The sequence below is a fragment of the Tupaia chinensis genome, unplaced genomic scaffold, assembly GCF_000334495.1.
Source record: "Tupaia chinensis unplaced genomic scaffold, TupChi_1.0 Scaffold146187_1, whole genome shotgun sequence".
Classification (NCBI taxonomy): domain Eukaryota; kingdom Metazoa; phylum Chordata; class Mammalia; order Scandentia; family Tupaiidae; genus Tupaia; species Tupaia belangeri.
Window position 1 is genome coordinate 2,014,654 of NW_006206042.1, and position 15,709 is coordinate 2,030,362.

The window sequence follows — 15,709 nt, forward strand, 5'->3', positions numbered from 1 at the left end:
ATGTATTTAGAAAATTAGAAGCCTTGACTAGAACTTGATCCATCCCATGGATAATGGGGAAAAAGAGGGGAAAAGGGAAGGAATAGAACCTCGAATTTCATTGTTTTTACTCATAGCATGACTTATTCATCATTACCTATGTTAATTTACATGACAATTTTTAGATGACTTTTTCATTAAGCATATTGGGAGCTCAGATGATAAAATAGATTGAATTGCAGAGTATTCTTTAAAGTTAGGTTTTTATGCACCTGCATACATAACCTATAAATTTCACAATTGGAGGGCCAGATGGTGTTGCAGGAATAAAGCATGATATTCTGCAAAGAAGACGCACATGGAGGGTTGCCAGTTCAGGTCCAGAGCTACCCTGAGTATGCCTGTGTGCGAGTGTGCCTGTGATCCAGGACAGCTGAAACTGGGCTTGGATCCTGGTGGTGGGGCCTGTCCAGGGTGCTATGTCTGTCTTTCTCGCTCACAGAATGAATAAATCATTCTTACAAAGTTCACAATCAGTTTATACTTTCTTTAGTATATCTGTATTTTAAAAATATTTTACAAAGAGACTACTGTGTATTCATGTGTTTCTTGTGCATCTTTTTATAAATATCTCAGTATAGTAGCTGGTTTGTTCAGTAATGCAAGTTGTAATCAGCTTTTCTCTCATTCCCTATTCTGTCTCATCTGATTTCTTTTTTTTTTTTTTTTTAATCAGAGGGAAGATAGGAACGGTAGTCTTTTATTATTCCAGCTCTGCCTCAGTGGCTTTAATTTTAGGAAGTTTTCATACCCAAATCCTTTACTGTTGACTTTGTTCATTTTTTTCAGGAATGCTAAAATTACCTGACTTGTTCAGAGAGTGTGATGTTGACTTTTTCATATCTCCATTTAATTTTCTCTCCTTACCTTTGTGACTTAGCTTGCTGAAAAAGGAGAGTACTCAACTTTTTCTGAATCTATTTTTCTCCTCTTTATCCTAGCCTTATCTTTCTGTCTTCCCCTACTATTCTATCAGTAGAAACTCCAATTTGGATCTGTTTCTATTTTTTTTCTGTCTTTTTAGCCAAAGTCTCAACATTTTTTTTTCATTTTAGCTCTTTGGGTGAGCTTCTCTTCCTCTGAGCCTGCAGTTCTAGTCCACGGGGAGGCATTTTTTTCATCCCCTCTAAGCCTTCTCCTTTATGTGGCTTATTTTCAGGCAGCAGAAAAAAAGAATCAGGCCAAGTTATTTGCACTCTGTTCACACGACACGAGCCTTATGGCTGTCATATGTGATTAGGTGTTGTCTTCTCCATTCGACTTCCCTCCCCACCTTGCCCCCCCACTAGATGATAGGGAATGTACATGGGTTTCTTGAAAATATTCTCCCTAGAAATTATTTAACTTATTCCAAACTCAGTTCTTTTTTTTCAGAGTTTTTTGCCTTAGGGCAACATGCACTCATTGGAGAAAGAGAGAGACAGAGATCATGAGAGGGAAAGCACTCCTCAGTGGGGTGTAGTCACACTACAATTCCTTCTCCTCGATTTCTCCATCTTGTGGGGAGTTGAGGCATGCACATACACATTTCCCCTGGGATCTTGGGCATGCTTGCACACATGCCAGCATGAGTTTGAAGAGTTTGAAACCACTGGGTTCAGGACTGGAACCACAGACGGCCATGTGAGAGTCCAGCGATGTAATCACTATGCCATCTGTTGGTCTCCCAAATCCAGTTCTTAAAGGTTATCTAAATTTTTGTTTTGATCTTACTAAAGCACAAGGCAATAAAACTTTTGCATCTATCTTTTTTAGTAATTACTCGTTCAAGCATCCGATGTATGTTAAGAGATTTAATTGAGTGGTGATTTTAAAGTACTTTAAATGGGCTAGTCCCTTTAAATTTGAAATGAACATTAGATAACACCGTGGCCTTGTAATTATCTCTTAGAATAGGGCCAACAAGTGTCTGTGTACAGGTCTGTCAAGCGACCTGTGTTTTGATTATGTTAACGAAGGGGTTGAGGAAGTAAGACTCAATTATTAGAGTGCTTCACTTTTGCCCTGACTCTAGTTGTGAGATCCAAGATTTCACTAAGCACATAAAACTCTGTGTAATTTTACCTAAACACTTTCATTCACAATCATTTGGGTAAATGTACACAATTATTTGGGTAAAGATTACACATTAAGGAAGGGATTTCCTACCCATTACTCTCCGCAGAGCATCCTGGACTTCTTTATTTCTTAGACTGTAAACAACAGGATTTAGTAAAGGTGTAATAACAGTGTAGGTCACTGAGATTAACTGATCCTGATCTTTGGTGTTCTCTGACTTGGGCTTAAAGTATGCAATGGAAGCACAGCCGTAGTGGATGATGACCACAGTAAGGTGGGAGGCACAGGTGGCGAAGGTCTTCTTCCGGCCTGCAGCTGAGGCAATCTTGAGGATGGTAGAAATAATGAGGACATAGGTGATGAAAAGGAAGGTGGCAGGGGCTGTGATGGCCAAGAGGCTGATAATTAAGGTCAAGATGTCATTGATCATTGGGGTAACACAGGCCAGGTCCAACACAGGTCGAACATCACAGAAGAAATGCTCAATCAGTGAATGGCAAAAAGGAAGTCTGAAAATGGCCACAGCCTGAACCAGTGAGAGGGAGAACCCTGTGACACAGACTGAGGAGGCTAGCATGCCACAGACTCTCCAGTTCATGACGACTGAGTACCGAAGTGGGTTGCAGATGGCCACGTAGCGATCATACCCCATTACTGCTAGCAGGAGACAGTTGGTAATGGCAAAGCCAAGGAAAAAAAAGAGCTGAGTCCCACAGCCTTCCAGGGAGATGGACTGGCTCAATCCTACCAGGCTAGAAAGCATGCGTGGGATAATGACCAGGGAGTAGAACGTCTCTGAGGTAGAGAGGATGCTTAAAAAGAAGTACATAGGGGTATGGAGGTGGTGGTCAATACGGATGATAGTCACAATGATGGCATTGCCAGTCAAAGTTAGGATGTACAGGGAGAGAAAGACCACAAAGAGTGTGAGCTGATGTTCTTGGAAATTGGAGAAACCTTGGAAAACAAACTCCCTTACCTCTGTGTGATTGGCTCTCTTCATTGAGGATCTTAGGTCTGAAAGATAAAGAGAAAGCCAACACTATTGCTTAGCTGCAGAGACTACGCTGACCTTGAGTCACTGCACAGAGCAAAGATGCAACACAGCAAAAATCCAGTTCAAAACTGGACAAATCAACTTCCTTTCTCAGGGTCATGGCAGATCAGGTCCCTAGAATGGAAATAAAAGGCACAGAAAATTTGAGCAACGCTATTTTCAAATTCAATATAAAGCATTCTTTTAAAGTACATCTGGATCATTTATAAAGAGCACCCGTGGCCTATGAATTTGTCAAGATTTGTGAAAACTGGATTTGTCTCAGAAATTTCTTAAAACTGGATTTTCTTAACACATAACCACATTCTCAAAACATGATATAATTGGATTAGAAATGGTCAAAAAAGGAAACTTGAAAAATAATACATGTTTGATAATCTGACCCATGGTTCACGAATTTAAAAAATACTCAGAACTAAATAAAAATAAAAGAAACCGTACTAAAACATGCACAACGTGTTTAAAACATTATCTAGGGGAATTTATAGTTTAAAATACTTGTTAGTTAGAAACGAAGCTGAACATTAATGAGTTGAATATTCACCCTAAGAAGTTACAAAAGCAAGAGCAAAAAGAAAGTAAAAGTGGGAAAAAGCAGTAATGATAAAATGGATGTTAACGATATGTAAAAAAAGAATAAAACAGAGACTATCCACAAAAGCAAAAGTGTCTGAACTTTAAGCAAACTGCTAGTGAAATTGACCAAGAAAAATGAGAGAAGACATAAATAAACTCTATTATGAATTAATAAAGGAACGTATTGACAGAAATTTCAGACCAAACAATGCAAAGTAACATGAACAATTTTATCTCAATGCATTTTTTAACTTCAATTGAATGAATACATTTCCAGAAAAATTACTTATCGATATTAAATCAGAAATTATAAAACTTGAAAAGTCCTTTAACTATATTAAGAAATATAGACATTAAGTAAAAATTGTGAGTAAACCTCCAGGCCAAGGTAATTTTACCAATAAGTGTTATAAAACTATAAAGGATGAATTAATTCCAATATTACACAATTGTTTCAGCTTCTATGAAGCTAGAATTGTCCTGACAACAATTTAACAGGCTGATTTCACTTACAAATTATAGATATAAAATTCGTAAACAAAATATCATCAAACCAAATCCAACAACGTGTAAAATGGGTACATGAACAATCTGGTTTTACTTTAGAATAAAATAAGCTTGTTTAACATTAAAACAGCCAATTATTATTTCCTCAAATATACTGCTTAAAGGAAAACAATCATGATTATTTCAATACCTGCCCAAAAAGAATTTTAAAATTCAATGTCTACTTGTAAGAAAAACCATAGTAAACTAGGAATGAAAGATTTTCTTTAAGCCTATGAAACATGTGAATGTCAATTCTCCAGCCAACATCATGTTTAGTCATAAGATTTTGACAGATTCTCTTCAAGATAAAGAACAAGATAAGAGTGACCGTTTTATCCACTTCTCTTTAATATTGAATAGTCTAGCCATCCCAGCAAGGCAAGAAAAAGAAATTAAAGATATAAGGATAGAGAAAGAAGAACTAGAACTGATATTCTTTTTAGATAATGTGATTGAAACTCTGAAAGAAACAACTGATAAATTATTAGAATTATTAATAAAGTTTAGTAAGCTTTATAGTACAAAATTTACATATAAAAATCCAGTTTATTTCTGTACTTTTAAGAACTGACAGCAAGTTATGTCTAAAGGAAACATTACTTTAATATATTAAAAAATATAAAGTACCCATGAATAAAGACATTTGTGGAGAAAATTACAAAATACAAAACTTTAATGGAAAACACTAAAAAAGACTGAAATAAATGGTCATGCTTATGAAGATCTCTTATTATGAACATACAAATTAATCTGAAATTGTCTATAGATTAAATACAATTTTCTAAGCAGAAAATTGTCTTTTGTCTTTCTAAGCTTATTCATTTTTCTCCATGGGTAAGCAAGAGCAAGAAACAGAGAGACAGAGAGACATCGCCCCTCAACGGGATCTTAATGCCATAATCCACCACCAGCTCTGAATCATGGGGACAAGTGTGCCTAGAGTAGCCAGGGAGGGCTCTGCCCTGAACCTAGAACCTTCTCATGCAGATCTGCTTCACAGAACATTGCATTTTATCATTACGGCTCCATCCATCCCCTATAGATCCAATGCAGTTTAATCATCATCTCAAATGGATTGTTTGTGATTGTTTGCTGACTTAACAACAACTACTATAAATTACACAGAACTACAAGATCCCAGAATAACCAAAACTCTTGAAGAACGAAAACAAGAAGAGATGATTTATTCTTAAATCTCATTACTCATCATAAAGGTATAGCAGTTAAGAAGGTGTCGTTTTGGCACAGAGATAAGCAATCACACCAATAGAAGAAAATGGAGTTCTTCAAATATGAACATTTTTTCACACAGAGCTGGCATTGCAGACCAGTGGAAAGCATAAACTAGTCAACGAATGTTCTTGGAATCATCATTTATTTATATGGGGAAAAATAAAATTAGATTAGCTTGTACCATACAAAAAAGTCAATCTTGGGGCCAGTAGATGGTGTAATGGTTATGTCACTGGACTTCTACATAGTCGACCGTGGTTCGAGTCCCAGATCCAGTGGCTTAAAACTCATGCCAGGCACATGTGCATGCATGTCCAAAATCCCAAGAGGAGATTGGAGGAGGAAGGATTGAGGCATGGTCACCCCTACCCCACCCTGGAGGTGATTTCTTGCTTTCTGTCTCTCTGGTGAGCATGCACACCCTATAGCAAAAATCTCTCTCTAAAAAAAAGTTAATTTCAAATGAATTAAAAACCTAAAAATAATGAAACAAAAACACTCCATTAAATATTTGGAGTATAATATATTTTAGGTTTTTGCCATACGATGTATGTGCTCTCTAAAGAGAGACACTGAGAGGGAAAGTGGGAAATGACCCCCAGGAGGGATGGTCATGCCACAGTTGCTTCTTCTCCATTCTCCTCCTGGGATTTGGAGCACAGACTCACAAGTATCCAGCGTGATTTTCAAGCCACTGGGTCAAGGACTCCAATGGTTGGCCATGTGAGAATCCAACACCTTAACCACCATGCCACCTACTGGCCCCTGGGATAATATTTTTAAAACTTGGAGTACTAAAGTATTTCTTGATGAAGATACAAGACACAGAAGAAAGAAATGATACCTTATCACACAAACAAACATTAACTTCTCTTCTTCAAAATAAATGAGAAGAAACAAAAAATAAGGCAGAAACAAGGATAAGTATTTGCAACAAAAATATTAGCATAAAATCTAGTATTTAAACTATGTAATAAATTCTGAAAATAAAGAAGTAGCTCCGTATAATGACAGATAAACAAAATAAGTAGAAATTTCCTATGTGCAAAAGCATAAATGAGATATGAACATATGAACAGATTTTTGAAATCATTAGTAGCCAGGAAAAAATAAGGCCCCAGACCACAAATTAAGATCACAGACCATTACAGATCCATCAGACTGCAAAAAATCAGGACAGTCAGACAGAGTAATGGAGGCTCCAGTTCCCTAAATGCAGGCAAGTAACTGATGCAATCATTTTGGAAAATAATTTTACATTACCCTCTAAAGTTCAAAATGAACGTGTCCTATGAATAAGTAATTCCAGCACTACATATTTATTTTTAGAAAAATTAAAGAGAAAAATGAAAAAAAATCTATAGCAGCTTTGTTGATGACAGAAAAATAAGCTGAAACAAATCCAATGTTCTCCAAATGTAGAAGGGATATTGAAATTGAAGTAAACTCTGAGGATAAAATAGTGTAGCTCATTGAGTAAGTTAGTATAGAGCAGGAGTGAACACACTGCAGACCCACAGGTCAGGCATGTGTTTTGTAAATGAACTTTATTAGATCACAACCATATCTATTCATTTGTATGTTGTGTATGACTGCTTCCTCACTACATTAACAAAAGTGAGTTGTTGCAATAAAGACTGCAGGGTCCGCAAAGACTGAAAATGTTTACTAAATAGTCTTTTTTTTTTCTTTTTAAAGAGAGAGATTTTTGGTATAGGATGCATATGCTCACTGGAGAGAAAGAGGGACAGAAAGTGAGAAATCACCTCCCAGAGGAGATGGCCATGCCACAATCCCTTCTCCTCCATTCTCTCAGGATCTTGGGCACTCACTCACACATGCCTGGCGTGAGTTTTAAGTCACTGGGTCCAGGACTCCAACTGTGGTTGACTGCATGGGTGTCCAGCAATGGAACCATTACTCCATCTGCTGGTCTCCCAGCATGAGTTTTAAGCCACCAGGTTTAGGACTAGAAGAGCCATTGATTATGTGGGAGTCAAGTGACATAACCTATATACTATCTGCTGGTCCCACTAGTTTTTTTTCTTTTTTTTTTTTTTTTTCAGAAAACATTTACTGACTCTTGTTAAAGATCATTAAAGGGACTAATTTTATTTTCATGAAACAACATAAATGAATATCAAACTCATACTGTTGACTAACAGACACAAACTACTCTGGTTCCAAAATGAATATATGGTATGTGTGTTTTGCTTATTTAATGTTGAAAAGAAGGCAGGATAATCTACTTTTTAAAATATGACAATGCTTTAAGCTTAAATTCATGATAGTGGCTACCTGGCATATATTCAAAGTATTTGAAAGGAACATGTGTGAGGTTTCTGGATTTATGGTGATGTTCTCTTTCTTAGTCTGAGTTGAGAGTACCTAGGTGTTTGCTATTCTTTTTAAAAATGTGCATTCATTTCATAGTCTTTTTTCAACACATAGCCTATTTTACAGCAAAATGTTTAATGTTATACATTAAGAAAAATGTTCACGATATTGTTAAATGGAAGGAATATTACAAAATGGTATAGAGCATATGATCCATGTTATAAAGAAAACAGATCTATATCTCATATATATGAATATGTATGCATAGAAAACAAAGACTATTAATACATATATAAATATATGTGACATTTGTAAACAGGAACAAATACAATACTATTCAAAAATACATATTACAGTTTTTTAAATGATGTATATAAAAATTTTATAACTCAACAAAAGTAAGTGGAACTGCAGAACATGATATACATGGAATGATCTCAATTATATGAAAATAAGCATAGGAACAAAGTGAATAGAAATGACTTAAGTGTTAATAGTGCATGATTCTGCATGGTGCAATTATGGATGACTTTCTACTGTCTCTTGCATTTTCCAAGGAGTTCATAATGAACACATATTACTTATGGAATGGATGGGGTATACACTCATTTTCATCCTCACTACCATCTTTTTAGGTAGGTATTCCTCCCATCTTGTGTTGTTTGTTTGTTTGTTTGTTTTTGGAGAGATTATTGTTATAGGGTGCATGTGCTCGCCAGAAAGACAGAGAGAGATAGAGAGACAGAAAGCAAGAAATCAACCCCTGGGGGGTTGGCCACACCACAATCCCTTCTCCTTCATTCTCGTCTCAGGATCTTGGGCATGCATGCACAAGCTCCCAGACTGAGTTTAAGCCACTGGGTCTGGCACTTGAAACACGTTCGACTACATGGGAGTCCAGCAACATAGCCATTATGCCAACTGCTGGTTCTCCATCTTGGCTTTCTTTGCACTCATTGATTCTTTTCTTTTTTAAAAAAGAATTATTTTATTTAACTTTATTTATTTATATACTTAAATTTGGGGGATAGAGCGAGAGCGCGAGAGAGAAAGTGAGAACACAAGCCGCCAGGTCTGAGAATCAAACCATGGTTGGCCATGTGGGAGTCTGGAGACTTTGACCACCATGCCACCTGCCAGTTCCAGCACTCATTGATTCTATGATGGCACTTGTCAAATTCAATTGCAATTATTTATTATCTGACTTTTCAGCTACATTTTAAACTTTTGATATCACAAATTATACACATTCAATTCTACAGTTGCATAGCCTTGCTCAATTGTCATATTTTAGGGTTTTGATCACTGTGGTAATAAACTGACAAATGAAGGAGTGTTCTGAAAATACTTCAAGAATAATAAAGGAGACCCACACCTCTGCTAGACATACAAAGAGCACTACCTTCAGCATACAGAACCCAAGAATAAAGTATTAAATGAGAATCTAGACTCTAGAACTAGAAGGCAGAGAGGGCTAGAAAATATGGTCTCTTCCTTCAGGGATGTTAGAAACATAAGGAGCATATGAAGCACCAAGCAAAAATAAAAATTCTGTGTATATATATATATATATACACACACACACACACACACACACACACACACACACACACAGGAAAACTGGCATACAAATAGATAAGGAAGGATAAAATCTACAGAATTCACTGAGTTGCAGAAGCTGGGAGGCTATCAGAAAGAAAAGACATGAGAGGACAATGTAGGAAAAGACAGATGGATGAACTAAATGCTGGCAAACCATAACTGTTGGGAAGAGACTAGATGATTTATCTTGAGCTAGTTTTCCAATCCTCTATCTGCATTTTGGTGAACGGCTCTTTTCTCTAAAAAGATGGTAGAAATTCATATAAATACTTAGCATTTTTGAGTTTCCTTTATCCTTCAAAATAATAATATATCTATTACTTAAAAAATAATCATGGGACACATATGTGAGCAAACTTAATCCCCCAAAGGATAAAAGAATTGTCTAATACGGCACATTTGGTTCATGGTAGAGCTAATTCAGAATCCAGCTCTCTTGACACTGCATGCTGACGCCTTTGCTATTGAAAAACCTCAGCCCTGGAAGAAGAAAATTTTTCTATCTCAGCCAAGATGCTGATGTATACAACACTGAAGCTCAGAACCGAATGAACCTTCTTTAGGAGTACAAAAGAAGCAGTGTATGTTATTCTGGGTTGTTTTACTGTCTCTGAAGAGCAGGGGCATGGACATAAGTGTTGCCCAGTTGTCTTAGCTTTCTCAACATAGCTGCCAGAATATGGTGGGAGGGCAAGGTTCACGGGGAAATGGTGTTCTTTCCACTTGTTTTGCTCTGCTGTGTCTTTCCACTTGTTTTGCTCTGCTGTGAGTCTACCCTCTATCTGTTTAGAGTCTCCAGCTCCAAACCAATTTATATTCATAGAATACACACACACACACACACACACACACACACACTCACACACGCTCACACACGCTCACACACACATGTTCTGGCACACATTGTTCTGGAAGTAGGGATCTGGATGTTCCCATGTTAAATTGCTGAATAGGGACCAGACCTGTAATTTGACCCAGGGCTGAGCATTTTACCTATGTAAGCAGGTAAAAATAATATATAGACCTTCAATAGTGATGGAACAATAGAAGAAGGTCTTCAATAAGTTCATGGGGAAAAAATGCTAATTTTGAAAAAAAAACATGCATGGATTTCAAAAATGTTATGCATCAATATAAACTTGTACTCCTATTTCCATAAACACTTTGAAGCCCTCTTGTAAAATGAGCCTTTGTACTCTAAGTGGTTGAGATAATTAGAAAAAAAAATGTAGATGGATCTAGCAGATAGCGTAATGGTTACGTTACTGGACTCCCATGTAGTCAACTGTGGTTCAAGTCCCAGACCTGGCAGCTTAAAAAACTCACGTCGTATACATGCCCAAAATCCAGAGAGGAGAATGGAGGAGAAGAGATTACAGTGTGACCAACCCACTTGAAGGTAATTTCTCATTTTCTGTCTCTGTCTTTCTGGAGCGCACACACATCCTATAGCAACAATCTTTCTAAAATGAACAAACAAACAAATAAATAATATTTGTTTAAAATACACTGTATGATAGCCTGTTAATAAAACACTTCTATTTTACAGATGGAGAATTCAAAATTCAAAGGGTTATTTGTCAAGCTCATATATTTAGCAATTGATCCAGTGTGAAACACAGATATCCAAATCCCACACATTTTAACTGAGTCAAAGCTCTACTCAATGAATATTCAGGGGACCAGTAGTTAGCGTAATGGCTATGTCATTGGACTCCCATGTAGTCTACCGTGGTTCAAGTCCCGGACCCAGTGGCTTAAACTCACGCCAGGCGCATGTGGGTGCGTGCCCAAGATCCCGAGAGGAGAATGGAGGAGAAGGGATTGCGGCGTGACCATCTCCCCTGGGAGGTGATTTTTCACTTTCTATCTCTCTGTCTGTCTCTGTCATAATGGCGAGAACACGTATCCTATAGCAAAAAAAAACTCTCTTAAAAAAAAAAAACGAATATTCAGGTAAGATGTTCAGATTAGAGAAGGAGACAACAGCTGTTTGAAAATTGTCTAGCCCTCAGTCATAATAACTCAAGAGATACCAAAACCTCAGTCGTAGAAGACCACTCTGCGATCATATACTTTGTTTTAGTTAATATCTCCTCCATAATGTTCAGATTATCCCACTATTTAAAAATAAAATTTATGAGAATATCGTATTTCACCTTATAGGCACCACATCTCGGTCAACCAATGTGTAGATATGGGGAAAAAATACAAAACTAATATCAAGAAAAAACATCAGAAAATCAAAAGAAAGAAAATCAGAAAATTTAGAGCCAATTCTCCTCATTTTTTCTCCTAATAATAACCACTTACTTCTTGCAAACTTGGCAAAGGAGATGAGAGAAATTTTCTTAGGAGCTGGTGTATCTGAACTTTTTTTTTTTGGATGGGGAGAGGTTACTGAGACAGGATTATCTCCAAGAGGCCTTTGTAGAAGAAATGAAAGATGCCAAGCTTAGAAAGCCAACGTTTTCTGAGTGTCAGGTGGAAGCTCCGAGTATGGTGACTGATTCAAGGCCCAAGAGCATCGACTTCCCTGGCCTGGGAGAGCCTTCTTGGCCAGAGGAGTTGAAAGCTCGTGAAACTTAAATCCAGGAACTCTGTTTACTCCTGATTGTGGAGCAGATTCACCTGCCTCAGGACTCTGGGGACTTTGCCTTAAGAATCGTTCCAGAGCACTGGGAACAGCAGAAAATGTTTGAGGCTCTGTCTCCCAGGCCTGATTAGGACTTTGGGCAATTAGTAGAACAAAACCCTTTGCCTTTGATTATTAATTCACAGGGGCAGCTTTTAGCTTTTTTCTAAACCAAAATGTGTTTTGTTAACAAATCAATGAACAGAAATAATTGTCTATTATTCTGTGTCTGAGGATCATTTCTCCATTTATTAAATCAACAAATATTGATGAACATCTACTTGTGTACCAGCAGAATGCCGCGTATTGGGGTTGCAAGCATGACACGACAGTCATGATGTTTGCTCTCACGCCATCAAGGAGGGAGGCATACAGAGCTGAAGCACCCACTGATATCTTTGCACAAATTAGACAAGACTTTTTTTTGGGTAGATACAGCTCATGTGCACTACTTGGCAAGCATACAGGGCATTTCTGTAATTAATTAGAGGGTGTCCTTTCCTCAAGGCATGTGGAGCTATCTACCATGTTCATGCTTCCAGTAGATAGTGGGATGGATTTTTCTCTCTTGCTATCTCCCTGACTAGGTCTAGTATACAGCATACCCAACCAGGTATATATCGCACACATAATCCCACAAATAAATACATTATTACAAACAAAAGCAAATGTACCAGGCAAAAATGTAAGGTGCTATGAAAGCATACAACTAAGGGGGCAGGTGTGTCAGTCTGGGAATTCTTTAAATAATTTCCTAAGAAATTATGGTTGCGCTGGAATCCTAAATATGAATGTGGGTTATGTAAATAAAGGTTAGGGAAGAAAACTGAAGGTAGAGCCTGAGTGAAAGATTTGATAGTCTACTGATAAAAAACTTATTCCAATAAGTAAAAGAAGGCCGGATTGTGTGTAGAGTACCAGAGGTGGGGTGGTGGGGAGGGAGAAGATGCTACAAGGTGATGAAATGATGTCATATAGAGCCTTGTATCATTTCAAGCTTATTTTAAAGCTGAAGTGGAGCCAGCAAAGCTTTTAAGAGGTGAATAGCACAATCAGATGTGAATTTCAAAAGATCTAATTGAATTATGGAGAATGAATTGAAGATGAGCAAGTCTGAAGGAGAAAAGATAATTAGGAGGTGATTGCAGTTCTCCAGCGGAAATATGATAAAGGGTGGAACTAGAATAGTAAGCATACAGATAATCTTGGCTTACTAGAACCCATAAAACCAATTCATGAAGGGTCAGCGGGTGGCATAGAGGTTAAGGCACTGGATTCCACATGGTTAACTCTGCAGTTTGAATCTTGGGTCTGGCAACTTGATAAACATGCTGGGTGCATGTGCATGTGTGCTCCAAATCCTTAAAGAAGAATGTAAGAAAAGGGGTTGTGGCATGGCCATTCCCTCATCTTTCTCACTTTCTCTAACTCTCTTGGCAAGTGCACATGCCCTATGGTGAAAAAAAAAAAAAAATCTTGAAGGGCATCCTAGAGTAAATGGCTAAGATACCGTCCTTTAGCAGTCCTAACCTTGAGTTAGGAGTCATTTCTCCAAAACTTTTCCAAAGAAAATGTGGCATTTTACAGAAATCAGAAGGGTGTGCACTGTGTTGGTCCTATCATAGCTGACAAAATAAAGCCAGATACAGCCCTTAGATGAAGGGTGGTCATGTCCACTTGAGACAGACCCTCAAACGTTGCCACAGATAGAAATGCATATAAATCGTTATAAAAAAATAACCTCTTTTTGCCTACAGTAAAGTTCCATGGGGCAGCTTATACTGTATTCTGGACTACCTTCAGAACCACCTCTTGTTCTGGGCCCAATTCAGAGCTCAAGGCATCATGGGCTACTCAGGAAAATGAGCTGATGTATAATATCTGAAACGGAATATGTTCCAAAGATGTCTATTTAAAATAATACATTTGGAAATGGGAAACTAAACTCGCATGTGTTCAGGAATCACTGGGCCCACTGTGGAATAAATTCAAGACAAAATTCCATTTTTAAATTGACAGCAATGAGCCTTCATACTAAACTGTCTTTAGTATCCTAGGATATGTGTCAGTGTAGAGGCAGTCTATATTTGGGATGAAAACTGAATGAAACTCTGCAACCTTCCCAGCTCAGTGTTGGGAATGGATCAGGAAAACCTACAGCTCTGCTATTCTGATGTGGGAACTTTATTCTGGGCAAGCAGCAAATAAGTCATAAAGGTAACTGGGAGACCCTGAATATAAGAAAGCCAGAGATGAGCTATTTCTCAAACATCTGGCTGCGTCGAGACAGTGCACAAAGGACATCGGAGAGCCTGACTGAAAGAAAAATCCACGTGAGACCTGAGAACTGGCTAGAACTTTGAATGTGTGCCTCGGCTTCACACGGTTGATTGGCAGAAGCTGGAGCCTTAAAGCGCCAGGTGTTTGCACAAAATCTCTGCCCAAATCATTGGCAAACCACTAAGCTATGTAGACACAGGGAAAACCCTAGAAGCCAGGTTCAAACACATAAGATAATTAAAGACAGAGGTATTAGCACCCTTATACAGCAGCTTCTGCATTTAAGTTGAAGAACCTAACACAAAAAGGGACAGCATCAATGACATTTGAAAATACTAAACAAACTCCAGAGTTGCTGCAATGGGCTCTGTTTTCAACCAAATATTTTAAGACCTGTAAAGAAAGAGAAAATTGAGACCGAAACTCAGGGGAAAGAAATAGTCAGTAAAAATTGGTTCTAAGGAGCCAGCAGATGGCATAGCGGTTACATCATTGGACTCACACATGGCCGACCACCCGGTGGCTTGAAACTCATGCCAGGCACATGTGCATGTATGTTCAAGATCCTGGGAGGAGAATGGAAGAGAAGAGACTGTGGCATGTCTCTCCCGCTGGGGGGGGGGTGATTTCTCACTTTCCCTCTCACTGTCTCTGTCTCTGTCTCTCTCTCTCTCTGATGAGCACACTCACCCTAAGGCAAAAACATCCTCAAATAAATAAATAAATAAATAAATAGGTTCTGAATGAACCCACTGTAAATGAGATTTAGCAGGATCAGCAGATGGTGTAATGGTTATGTCGGTGAACTCCCACATAGTTGACCGCAATTCGAGTCCCAGACCCTGGCGACTTAAAACTCACACTTGGTGCATGTGCGCTGTGCCTAAGTTCCTGTCTGGAGAATGGAGGAGAAGGGATGGTGGTGTGGTCACCCTAAGGCAAAAACATCCTCAAATAAATAAATAAATAAATAAATAGGTTCTGAATGAACCCACTGTAAATGAGATTTAGCAGGATCAGCAGATGGTGTAATGGTTATGTCGGTGAACTCCCACATAGTTGACCGCAATTCGAGTCCCAGACCCTGGCGACTTAAAACTCACACTTGGTGCATGTGCGCTGTGCCTAAGTTCCTGTCTGGAGAATGGAGGAGAAGGGATGGTGGTGTGGCCATCCCCTCAAAAGAGATGATTTCTCTCTTTCCATCTCGCTGTCTCTCTAGTGATTTCTCTCTTTCTGTCTCTCTCTCTAGTGATTTCTCCCTGTCTCTCTAAAAAAAAAAAGAGAAGAAGAAGAGAATAAAAAGAAAATCAATCCACAGAAATTATCCAGAACAAAAAGAG

The 15,709-nt window shown here is 38.1% G+C and overlaps 1 protein-coding gene across 1 annotated transcript in view; it reads right to left on the reverse strand.

Annotated features, from left to right (window-relative positions):
• LOC102492171 (olfactory receptor 10J1) overlaps window positions 1–3,100 on the reverse strand; it is a 34,508-nt gene extending 31,408 nt beyond the window's left edge. The window contains exons 1-2 of the mRNA XM_014584297.2: window positions 2,654–3,100; window positions 334–370 (exon numbers count right to left, since the gene is read on the reverse strand). Coding sequence (XP_014439783.2) covers window positions 334–370; window positions 2,654–3,100 — 484 coding nt within the window. The remainder of the gene's footprint in view (window positions 1–333; window positions 371–2,653) is intronic.
• Window positions 3,101–15,709: the final 12,609 nt, after the last annotated feature.